This window comes from Artemia sp. Qi Xiang Cuo, chromosome 13, assembly GCF_049724085.1.
Source record: "Artemia sp. Qi Xiang Cuo chromosome 13, ASM4972408v1, whole genome shotgun sequence".
Classification (NCBI taxonomy): Eukaryota; Metazoa; Arthropoda; class Branchiopoda; order Anostraca; family Artemiidae; genus Artemia; species Artemia sp. Qi Xiang Cuo.
Window position 1 is genome coordinate 70,650,470 of NC_142806.1, and position 12,167 is coordinate 70,662,636.

Consider the following 12,167-nt stretch of genomic DNA (forward strand, 5'->3'; position numbering starts at 1 on the left):
CTGGTTTCAGCAGTCAAGAACACCAGTCCTAAAGTATGCTGCAATATGTCTCATCCGGATGTTCCTTCGTGTCCCAATGCTACTTCTAATGAAAATTGCCTCGTTGCTTTTGCTGACGGCAGCACTTTTGGGACTCTAGGGAAGACGGAATGTGATATCAGGTCTAACCTGGTTGCAATATTCGAGAGAGTAGTTTTATGGTTTTTATAGTTTTATGGCTTCACCAAGACCGCTTCTAAATCTACAGTCTATCTACATTCTTTCTTGTGCTTCTTTTGTTTTTCATCAGCTTCATGGCAATCTTCCAAAATCTCTTCGAAAAACTCCTCAGTTTATTTCTGATTCAGCTCCATATAACCTTCGTTCGTCACATAATATCTGCATTACTCCTACTCCAACTGTGCGGTCAGATGTCAATCCCCTCATCGCTTGTCATCAGGTTTGGAACTCCCTGCCTTCTTCAGTACAGAAATGCCACTCGTTTGGCACTTTCAAGAGGATTCTTAAGGACCATTTAGTTAAGAATCAAACAGGAGTTTTTTTTTTTTTTTTTTTTTTTTTTTCTTTTTTTTTTTGTGGAGTTGATGTCCCCTGAGTGTTTAGTTCTGTTATATAGTGGTCTTCTCTGCGCTATGAATCCCAGGCCTCAGGTATGGTCTCTTTTTAATTTTATATGTTGTTTGGCGATTGATTTCTTTTTTATGGTTGTTTGGATATATTTTATGTTTTTTTCTCATTCCCCCTTGTATCCCTGGCCATGGAGCCTTTCGAGGGGGATTAGGAGTGTTGTGATTGGATTGTGTATGTATTGTGGAATAAAAACTCTGAACTCTGATCCTGCCAATCTTTGCTTTACAATAACATGATCAGTAAGTTTAGCTGTCTTACCAGCATGTGAATGCTATCTTAACTTATGTGCAGCTTTATGACCACTTTTAGATTGCGTTACCCACAGAATTGCAGCAGTCCGAAAACATTACTGTTTTCTTTTCCTACACAAAAATTCATCCGAGTCACCACTATCTCCATCAGTCGGATCTACAGGTGCATACACTACCATGACTGATACCCTGTACTTTTTAGTCATAAAATAAGCGTCTAGTTTTCTATTATTAATATTTTCCCAACCTGAACAAGACTTGGCAGCCTCCTTATTCATCATTAGCCCTTCTTTAATTCTGATGTTGTTTTTTGGTTTCAAAAATCTCTCTCTCTCTCTCTTACTCCCTGGCTATGCACCCAATTCTTCCGGTCTAAGTAAATAAATTCTATTTAACCTAGTTTCATGTTTCCTATCCCAGGGTTATGAGTTTTTGAAAACTACTAATATGTCTAGTTCGAAGCATCTGAATTCGTCAGTCAAAATGTTTATACGATAGTTCTTTTTTTAACGTCGTAACATTCCAAGTAGCAATTTTCATATTTAAATCATTGAAATTATGATGACCTCACGAAAAGCAATGGTCCTAGATTCAGTGCAAGACAGGGACTAACACATCTTCTCAAGGCCACGCGAAGCGCTTCAGCCGGCTCAAAACCGGACAGCAAGAAGTCCCTGGGACCTTCAGTTGAATGGAGGCATTGTGCAGTCCCGGGCCCATCTCGGTCACAACATGGTTTTCCACACTTGGCGATGCTCATTTATCAACAAGAGTTGAAATCTTGCACAGACCGACTCGTTCTATATTCATGCCTACAAATATTATACTACTACTGGGTGGTAGCCCATAATAAAAAAAACTTAGCAAGGAAGAGGTTTTTCAGCCCAAAAAAGAAAACTTAAAAAACAAACAAAACCCGGAAAAATTATCCATTCACCAGGATCAAGTGCAAACGCTGTATTGTTTACTAGGCAAAAATTTCCTCAAGAGGCACCACTCATCAAGATCATCATTTTTTTTAAATCCCCAGGGTAGGAGACATTTCTTGCTGAAGTAGACACTCACTGATCTTGGAAATAGGTGTAGCAGATAAGCGACTATCGTTTTCAAATTAAGTTGTGTATTCATTAGAAAAGGTAATTCTGCTGTTTAGATGTTACCACGCATCTGTTAATATTTGAAATGGGTCTTCCTGACAAATCTGTTCTATCCAACTTCTTCTTGTTAATGTGAGGATACCAGCGAGGTTAGAAAGTAAACAGATGTACCCAAAGGCGTTTAGAAGAACATGAGAGGTTTCCCCAGGCCGGTATCTTATATGAATCCAGCATAAGATATGTTTCCTCCTGATCTCCTATATACAAACATTTAGGATACAAGTCTAAATCTTGCTTTATAAAATAAAATAATTTTAGCTACTTTTTCTCACTGAATTACAGACTAAATGCCACAACAGAAGTGCTGTTAGAACCTTTGAGAAAAATTGCGCTTTAATTTACACAACAATTACCTGCAGTTCCTTATTTTGACCCTCCTGTTACTAAGAAGAGACAGAAAAGGCAGAGAAGTGGGGAAGAGGATAGACACAAAACCCGGGAAAGACCCGGGTCCCAGGAAAGACGGGAAACCTATTCCCGGGACCAACTCTTGGTTCTTATCGTCTTCTGTGCATAGCACTGGATATATATTTTTACCATTTCTATGGCTATCATAAGACAAATGACAGGCAATCAAAATCAACTTATTATTCCAAAATCTGCAAGGTCATACAATTTCATACGACAGCACTAATTTTTTCCTCTATTTCTTCTTCAATAGGAGTGACTTTCTTTTTACTAACTGGTGCATCTTCTACATAAGGCTGGTGACTGACCACAAACTTTTCTTTGCTGCTTCCAGTCCATAAAAGACATCTGGTTACTATATCTGCGCTTTTTCTGCCTTTTATACTGTTAATATCCTTTATTATTGCTGCCAAGTTACCTTCCAAATTCTCCATCGGGGATGAGAGCTAAAAAAGAGTAGGGTAAGTATGGCTAATCATTCGTTATATAGTAATTTTATAATATTTTCTTGTGATTAAATGGGCGTTTACTTCTCTTAACTGGTTATCTGATCTTGGTTGATGGATACATCTCGAATGTTATATTAATTTTTATTCTAATAACAAAGGCCATATAATTGATGGTATCTCTCAAATGAGTCACAACTGATTAAATAAGGATTTTTTATTATTCTCTCCTGAAGCTGAAGAGCCTTCCTCAAGCTGGAGAGCCTTCCTGAAGACAACCGTAGAGATTATTCGCAGCTGAGGACGTTTTAAAACAGCAAAGCGGATTTTTGTTTCCAAGAGGTTGCCCTGTGCAACTTTTGGCACCCAAACGGACTTGTATTAAACGATACCTCCCAGAGGCGGTTCTGGCCTCTCTTGGTCCTTGGCAAAATCTTGATTAGCACCTTCCCCTATCTCCCACAAACTTTTCAGGCCAAGTTTTAACAAAAATCTCTCTTATTAACAAAATTATTTTCAATTAATTAATCGCTAAATATTTTAAATATTATCATTTAATTATTGTTTTGATGTATTTTTATATTATCAATTAATAAATTATCTATTAACTATTTTCGTTTATTAACTGCACCCTCTACTTTATTTTAATAAAAATGGAATTTCAAAAATTACAAAATGATCATAATTGTTAGAGTATTTGTTTGAAATTTTGCGCTCCTAAAATTTCTGCGCTTGGGGCAAGCGCCCCCTCTGTCCTTCCCCTAAAACAGCCTCTGATGCCTCTTCATTTTATAAGAACTTTCTACTACACCCTTCAGAATGAATGTACCTCTACTTCTTTTACCTGGTTATTTCATAAAGATTGATAGGTGCACCTGGCCTGTTCTATTATTTTTCTTCAAAGCGTCGAAGTCCATAAGAACTGATGGTAAGGGAACACCCTCACTGAAGTGTAAGTTCTTTGTAGCGTCAGCAAAGCAGAAGTTATTTCCCTATTGGATTCTCTTATTATTATTTTTTATATGTTTTATAATTACAGTGAGGTACTAATTGTTCTCTTTTACTATCGATACTTTCTCTTCCCTCCCCTCCCCATCAGGTATTGACACCTCCCCTTCCTAGTAATTATAAATGGGGGAAGTACTAAGAGCATCAATACAATGAAAAAATTACTCCGTGGGCCCATTTTAGGTCTATTTATGTCTGAAAACCGAGGCTTTCATGAATTTTTCTTCGAATGTTTCAAGACTGTGAGGTTTTTATGGCCCTCCTCCTCAGTACCTTGCTCTTCACGCTAAAGTTTTTTTTTAGCACTTTTAAAAAAGCTTCTTATTCTAATTAAACGGCCCTTGTGTTTCAGCCGTCGTTCTTAAAGAATTGGGACGAAAAGGCATACTTTAGCGTAAAGAGCGAGGTGTTGAGGAAGGGAAAAACCCCTCATATATGTAATAATTTTTTTCCGTTTTAAATTTTAATATTGCTCCTTACTTTCAGTTGAAAAAACTAGTTTTTAAATTTAACTTCTGGTCTCTTTTAAACATTGTCGAGATATCCTGTTGCCCCTCCATGGAAAATTCCCTCCCCCACGGACAATCCCTTTATGGAAAGTTCCTCCCATCTCAAATAGCCCTCCCCCCGCCAGGAAAATTCCCCCTGGAAAATTTCTTGCGGACGATTCCTCCAGAAAAATTCTTCTAAGCACGCTTTCATTTGAAAAATACTTTAATTCCTGATTGTTTTTCAAATCATGCCAGAAGTCCCCCATCCTCCGTGGAAAAATTCTCTCGGGAATCCCCCCCCCCAGTAGAAAGTTGCTCCCCTTGATTATTACCCCATGGAAAATTTCCTTGCTGAAAATTTTTCCCGTGGAAAATCCCCCTTTCCCCAACGGAGAGATCCTCTAGATAATTCCAACCAGGTGAACATTCACCCCGGACAATTACCCTTAAATATCCAGATGCCAAATTGAATCGGCTAAGAGAGAGCAAGACAAATAAAATTAACTTTGTACAGGAATTCTGGCAAATTCCTCCAATGTAAAATTTCGCCTGGAAAGTTCACCCCCCCCCCGGAAACCTTCCTCCCCACGAAAAAATTCTCCCCGTGAAAAATCTCCGCTGCAGAAATTACCCCCCCCCCCGAAAAATGTCTATACTTCCCAATAACAAATACTCTTGACCTACGTGTACAATGGGCAAATTTCATAACTTAAAGACCTTTCCCAGGGGCTGTAGGGGGGGGGGTCAAGTTATCCCCAAAAGCATCGTTATTGGACCTTTCAACTATGCTAAACAAAATAACCATAATTTTGATCGGGCGACTAGGGAGAAAAAGGGGCGTGAGAGGGGAATAAAAAGTTTTAATTTTCGGTCGAATGAACCCCTGCCGATATTCTAGAACCATTAGTTCGATACGGTCACTCCTAGGAAAAAGAAAAACAAACAAAGAAAAAAAAGAGAGAGAAAAAAAAAATACAAATTACGCATTTTTGCAGATGGGAGCTTGCAGCTTCTACAATAGCGTTCTCTGATGTACTGAATCTGATGGTGATTTTCATTATGCTTCCTTGGCTTTTTGGGTGTTTCCTCCCTTTTTCAAAAATCAGGCATAATTTTCTCATGCTCGAAACGTTTGATCAGTAACATTTAATTTAATGATTTTTTTAAAAGATTTTCAATCAGCACCAAAATTCAATTCTTTTGATGTATCTATTGACATCAAAATTCCGTTTTTTAGAGTTTCGGTTACTATTGAGCCGAATCGTTCCTTATTTACAGTTCGTTATTACGAACTGTTTGAATCAATGTTAATTTGATTCCCATAACTAATCAATCAATATGTCAATTAATTTAACTAATAGACTAATCAATTAAATCAAAATATTAAAATAATAATAATTATCTTTAACTATCTTAAATTAATTGAATTCATTAATTAAATAAAATAAATTAATAAAATCATTTAAAGTGTTCAACTAATTTTAAATTTAGTCAGTTTAATCAAAAGATCAATTAATTAACTTAAAAATAATTTGTTCGCTTTTTACTGATATCCTATAACTGTTGATTTTTTTATTTAGCAACAATGGTTTAGACAAGGTATTAACAGACAAAAAAAAAGAAAATAGGGGAAAAAACCTACAGGTCCAATATTGATCAATTGACATCAATGATTGGCATTAATCTAATTGATATCAATTTAACCAAAAACCAACCGCAGCTATCTAAGAATATAACTTTTTATGGAAGTTATAGTCTTTTATTTAAGTCTTTATCGTCTCTATAGTCTCTATTTCTATAAGTCTCTATTTCTTTTAGTTATAGTCTTTTCTTTAACTCTTTATCGACTCTATTTCTTTAAGTTATAGTCTTTTCTTTAAGTCTTTATCGTCTCTATAGTCTCTATTTCTTTTAGTTATAGTCTTTTCTTTAAATCTTTATCGTCTCTATTTCTTTAAATTATAGTCTTTTCTTTAAGTTTTTATCGTCTCTATTTCTTTAAGTCTCTATTTCTTTAAGTTATAGTTTTTTCTTTAACTCTTTATCGTCTCTATTTCTTCAAGTTATAGTCTTTTCTTTAAGTCTTTATCGTCTCTATTTCTTTAAGTCTCTATTTCTTTAAGTTATAGTCTTTTCTTGAACTCTTTATCGTCTCTATTTCTTTAAGTTATAGTCTTTTCTTTAATTCTTTATCGTCTCTATAGTCCCTATTTCGTTTAGTTATAGTCTTTTCTTTAAATCTTTATCGTCTCTATTTCTTTAAGTCTCGATTTCTTTAAGTTATAGTCTTTTCTTTAAGTCTTTATCGTCTCTGTTTCTTTAAGTTATAATCTTTTCTTTAACTCTTTATCGTCTCTATTTCTTTAAGTTATAGTCTTTTCTTTAAGTCTTTATCGTCTCTATTTCTTTAAGTCTCTATTTCTCTAAGTTATAGTCTTTTCTTTTATGGAAGTTATAGTCTAGTCAATTTCTTTAAGAATTAAGATCCTGGTATGTGCATCTCTTTTAAAATGTATATGATTCAAAACCAGGTCTCGGAGGGGCAGTTGCCCCCTGTCCCCCTTTCCCATAGCAAATTACGCCCCTGCTCCGTGCCTTCCAAGGACCAGAACATAATCTGCACTTTTTCCAGCTATGTCTGTTTATTTATCAAACATCTAAAAAAAGGAAAAAATCACCATAATAACCAAGATTACTGAAAAAATGATTTTGGTGAAAAAAATTATACCGAAAAAACTAATTAGTCAATTACTTAACTAAGAGACAACAGAATAAAGAGAAAAAACGTACAGGTCCAATATTGACATCAATCCATCCAAAATCTTTTTCGTGCAGATCACTCTTAGATTCATATTCTATACCATTGATGTATTTTCGAACAAGTGCTGCTATATCTGGCCCTATTGAACCTACAAAATAAATACATTTCAGCAATCATAAACAATTAATCATAGCATTAAATTAAAAATTCTAGAGCTTCTAAATGATAAATAATAATTAACATGGTTACAATTTATGTCTAAAAATACTGAACTTTCCTACTGGCGTTTGGATCTGAGTAGATTCACCCCCTCAAAAAAAACTTATATGGGTATAACGCCAAAATTCTGTTTGTGTGGAGAAGGTGCTTCAAAATATAATTTCTCGTCCAGAAGAGGAGATTTGGAAAGAACAGACACGTCATAGATTGGATTCTACAGTTTTTTTCCTGGGAGCTGTCGATGCTTTTTTCTTTTTGTTTTTAGCAAAATAGTAATTATTTGTAGAATTTGGCCTCTAATTTTTTGCCTATCGTTAAGGTAATATTTCTAAAGTTTCTTATATATCAAGAACATGTATGCAGGTACGCGTAATAAACTGGAAACAAAACCCTTCGTCGTCTTTGACTTTTGATATTATATTCTATAATATCTATGCTATACGATTGCCCCTGACTTAAACAGGAGAGTAGTAGTGTCGTTATGCCCAAGCCACATTTTAGTCACGCCTATTGATAAACAAAATTCATCAAATTTCTTCACTGATTTTGACACCAGACTTGTTTAAAATGAAGAGAACTTGTTTGAGTTCTTATATAAGCAACAACTCGTTCCCAGGTATTGCCCAATGCTTTATCTTTGTAAATTATGTCAATTAATGAAATGGAAAATTACCTATCTTTCATCATTACAAAAGATTCATTAATTATCCTATTAATTTAAATTAGTGATTTTACCACTAAATCGTCAAGCTGAATCGTCTATAAAGTAGCCTAAATTAAGTAGCCTATTAATAGCGCATTGACCTTGCGTAATTTTGTTCTCATCCAATAGTTTGACTCGAGCATTAGACATAAGAAGTATTGCTTTCGTTGGTGACATGGTATAGAAATCAAATCATAGCCTCAAATCTTAACCTCAAATCAAAGACCTCCGAAAGAGTTAGTTTACCTCAACCAAAAAAAAGAAATATAGATTCTCTCAGCCTTTAAACTAGGGACTTCTAATATGAGCTACTATTATAAAGCTGGATTTAGGGTCTATTAAGCTCTTCCTATAAACTCATTATTAGATCATCTTCAAAAAGGCTTTTCCTATGGGAAGCACGTGGGGGAAAGGACCCCCCCCCTCCTGATTTTTGCAGGTGTTTTGGCTCATCTTTGCTGTGCGACGATGTTATTTACGATTATGAAAAATTAATCGTATTAAATTAGGTTGAATCGACAGAAAAAAAAAGTAGGGAATCAAATTTGATTTTTTGTCTATCTAGGCCGAAAAAAGGAGACACATCAGCACTAGACATGTAAAAATCGGATTGTCCTTGTTCAATGTGGAGCACTATAAACCCTTTAGTTAAGTTTTCGACAATGGAAATTTACATGATGTACTTTCTATTTCAATTCGATATTTTAGGATATGGATCTGAATGAAGACTCATATTTTCAAAATAATTTTTACATGGGAAATATTTGTCACCAGAGAGTTTCTCTAAACATCCACAATTTATTTTCGGCAAATGAAAATAAACAAATTTATTTCTCTTGACTAAGTTGCAGCTATGACAACGATCTTTTCTGTAAATTCAAAGCTATATTATCTTAACTGATTTTTTACTCAGATTTTGAAAATATTAGAAAATTAACCACAGGCAATCATATCACTATCCACCTTTTTATTTAATATCTTTGCTTTAAGTTTAATTGATGAAAAGGTACAATCCAAAAATTTTCAATAAACATTCTGAATCTGTTTATCCAAATCAACTTTTTTCAGGAGTTTTGATTTGCCAAGATTCTGTACAGTTAAAATAAATTCTATACACCGCTTATAATATTTAAATTTTACAAGAAAGATGTTAATTAGGGACGATAGATGGCTCCATCAAAATATGGATTGCCCGAAACAAACTATGGTAATCATGTTCGCGGCGTAAGACGAAGCTAGTATATTATTGTAAAAGAAGTCCATTTTAAAAAACGAACTGTTAAGGTATATGTTCCCTCTGAAACAAGCAATATTGAGACAAATGTACCGGTGTAAATTGCACGAAAAGGACAAAATAATTATATTATTGCATTTAACAGTCACAGATCTACCCATTCACCGGGCTAGAATCATGATATTAAGTACAATTTTACTTTGAGAAGGATCAATAGCAACAGAAATAGACATCAATTCGGCTTATATGGAGCTTCTATGACAAGAATTGTACAGAAAGTTTTACACCACTTTATTTTTTTCAATATAGCTGAACAAAGCGAATTAGACTTTTGGGAATGTTTCTAGAGCCTACACGCTTTCAGGAATAGATCTAAAGCCAACAAAAGGCCTACACAACTTTACCAAATTCTCATTTAAAGTTTACTAAGGAATCTGGAAAAATGTCTTTTCAAATAAAGACAAATCTAATATTGTATTAAAATGTTACTCAAGTAATCGGAATTATTTTTCTGAAACCTAGAGTCAAAGAAAAGCAGACTCAATTAAAAGTAAAAGAAAACCAAAGATTTTTTTCCAAGGTTAAGAGAGGAATAGACTTGTCTTACTCAATTCACTTTTACAAATACATCGACAGAGCATTAAATAGGGCATTGGATCGTATATTTCTGTTTGGTACTATTTTAGTGGTTTACCAATTTTAAAAGAAACATGGTAACAAAATAAAAGTAGTGGCATTAGATTCACTATTTTATGCTCTTTCAAGATATCCTGATTTCTTTTCAAAGAAAGCACACGCATACCCCCCCCCCCCACTGGTGACAAACCAGTAAAGAAGACCAAAAGCCATACAATTTTTTCAAAAGTAAACTCTCTGTTTCCCTGTGTTAACTGTTAGCTACACATACAGACAAAATAAACAGACTAGGGTTATTTCTCTTTTTCTCTTGGTTGAATTATATATAGACTTATATATGATTCATAGACTTTATATATATATATATATATATATATATATATATATATATATATATATATATATATATATATATATATATATATATACACATATATATATATACATAGATATATATGTATATATATATATATATATATATATATATATATATCTCTGTACGCGTCAAGAAGAACCCAGCCTCAAGAAGAACAGCCAAAGAATTATTTTAGGTCAAAGGTCACTGGCTCACAACATCTTTGGTAAACTCTTTCATGAACAAGCTATCTGGATATATCAACCAAGAAGTGAAGGTCCTGATCGTTGTCTGCAAGCTGCAAATAAAGAAACAGAGGGCGGGTTGGCATTAGCAAATATAATGCTTTCATTCGCTCTTTAAACGTTATACTAATGAACTATCGTCATACCCACCTGCACTATAATTCTATGGTTCTCCCTATTATGGTAATAATGTAATATGACAATAATATTATGATAATAAGGACCAAACCGCGTCCTGGAATTTATAAGAAGATTTTTTAAATAGACTGCAAAGTTAAAATATTTTCAATGCTGGATACAGCGTTTCCAGATAAAAATCTTTTATCTTTGGCACAGAGGCCAGACATACTCTGAAGAATATTTATGTCTCAAATAGAAGAGCATGTGAAATGCATTAAATCTAGGCTTTGAAAGAAGTCAAATTTCACCTCTGCATCCAGATTTAACCTCACCCAACGGGAGAAAATGTCAGTGGATTGAATATTCAATTTCCTTCAGTTTCGGGTCAGATTTAGAAAATTATTCCTCCGACCAGCAGAACTGTGTTTAAAATACGTACTGGCAAATTCATTCTCTGCTAAGATTAATACATAAGTTGTATTCTGCCCATAAAAATTAGACTCTATGTAGACCACTCAAATGACGTTAACTGGTGTGTATAGTATTCTAATATCTTTAATAATTACGATTATAAAAAAGACATATGCTTTGATATATAGTTTTTTTCTGTTTCTAGCTATTCAGTTTCTCTTTTTTTTTCTTATGCTCTATAGTATTTCTTTATTCATTCATACCTAATCTCGTAGCAGGAAACTTAGTTTTAAGAAGGCCTCTCAAAGGAACAATTTCTTCAGCCATATTATCATGAGCCACGACGTATTTGAATTCAGCAGTACGCACATCACCTGTCTGAAATCAGAATATGGGTTTAACACATTATTAAAGATCCCTTCCTAAGTAGTTCATACATGTAGCTCATTCACACACGTGCAGAGAAAGTATTTTCAAAGGAACGTGGGAGGGGCTAATCAAAGGAAGAAAAACTAATCAAAGGTGGGAAGAGCCCCCACCCCCTTTGTACTAATGTTACTTACATGGCAAATTTTGTCTCTTTTGAGGAATCATTATACCGGGAATAATAAGTTGAATAGAAAGGTACACGTAAGGAGTCACCGAATCTTGTCAAACATATTATCGACCTGATAATTTATTACCAAACAATAACTAAAGTAAAGGTGCGCATCTGATATATTCTGATAATTTCCAAATGGACAAGTAAGTATACACTGACAGCATTAACAATAAACAAAATTGTTGAATATTTCAATTTTGTTTTTGGTCTATCCATTCACCTAATTTCCAGAGTAAGTCGATGGATAAATTTCAACGCAAATCCAGTCTAAAGTCCTGTCTTTATCCGTCTTTTAAAGGTAAAGTTTTTCATGTGAACTAGAAGTGAGCAACCTTCAGGGTCAGCCCAAATAAGGTGGCTCTGGTCCTACCTTATCAAATCATGCACGTATTTGCCGTCGATTCTGACTGAAAAAGGTAAATGAAGATACGGCTTGAATTCTAACCATCGTCAAGCTTTTAAAGGCTCGTTCAGACGCATAGACAAATCCC

At 34.3% G+C, this 12,167-nt stretch overlaps 1 protein-coding gene across 1 annotated transcript in view; it reads right to left on the reverse strand.

Moving 5' to 3' along the window:
* Positions 1-2,608: 2,608 nt before the first annotated feature.
* Positions 2,609-12,167, reverse strand: part of LOC148945605 (large ribosomal subunit protein uL1m-like) — a 33,568-nt gene continuing 24,009 nt past the window's right edge. The window contains exons 5-7 of the mRNA XM_089099480.1: positions 11,339-11,453; positions 7,182-7,300; positions 2,609-2,892 (exon numbers count right to left, since the gene is read on the reverse strand). Coding sequence (XP_088955606.1) covers positions 2,656-2,892; positions 7,182-7,300; positions 11,339-11,453 — 471 coding nt within the window. The 3' untranslated portion in view covers positions 2,609-2,655. The remainder of the gene's footprint in view (positions 2,893-7,181; positions 7,301-11,338; positions 11,454-12,167) is intronic.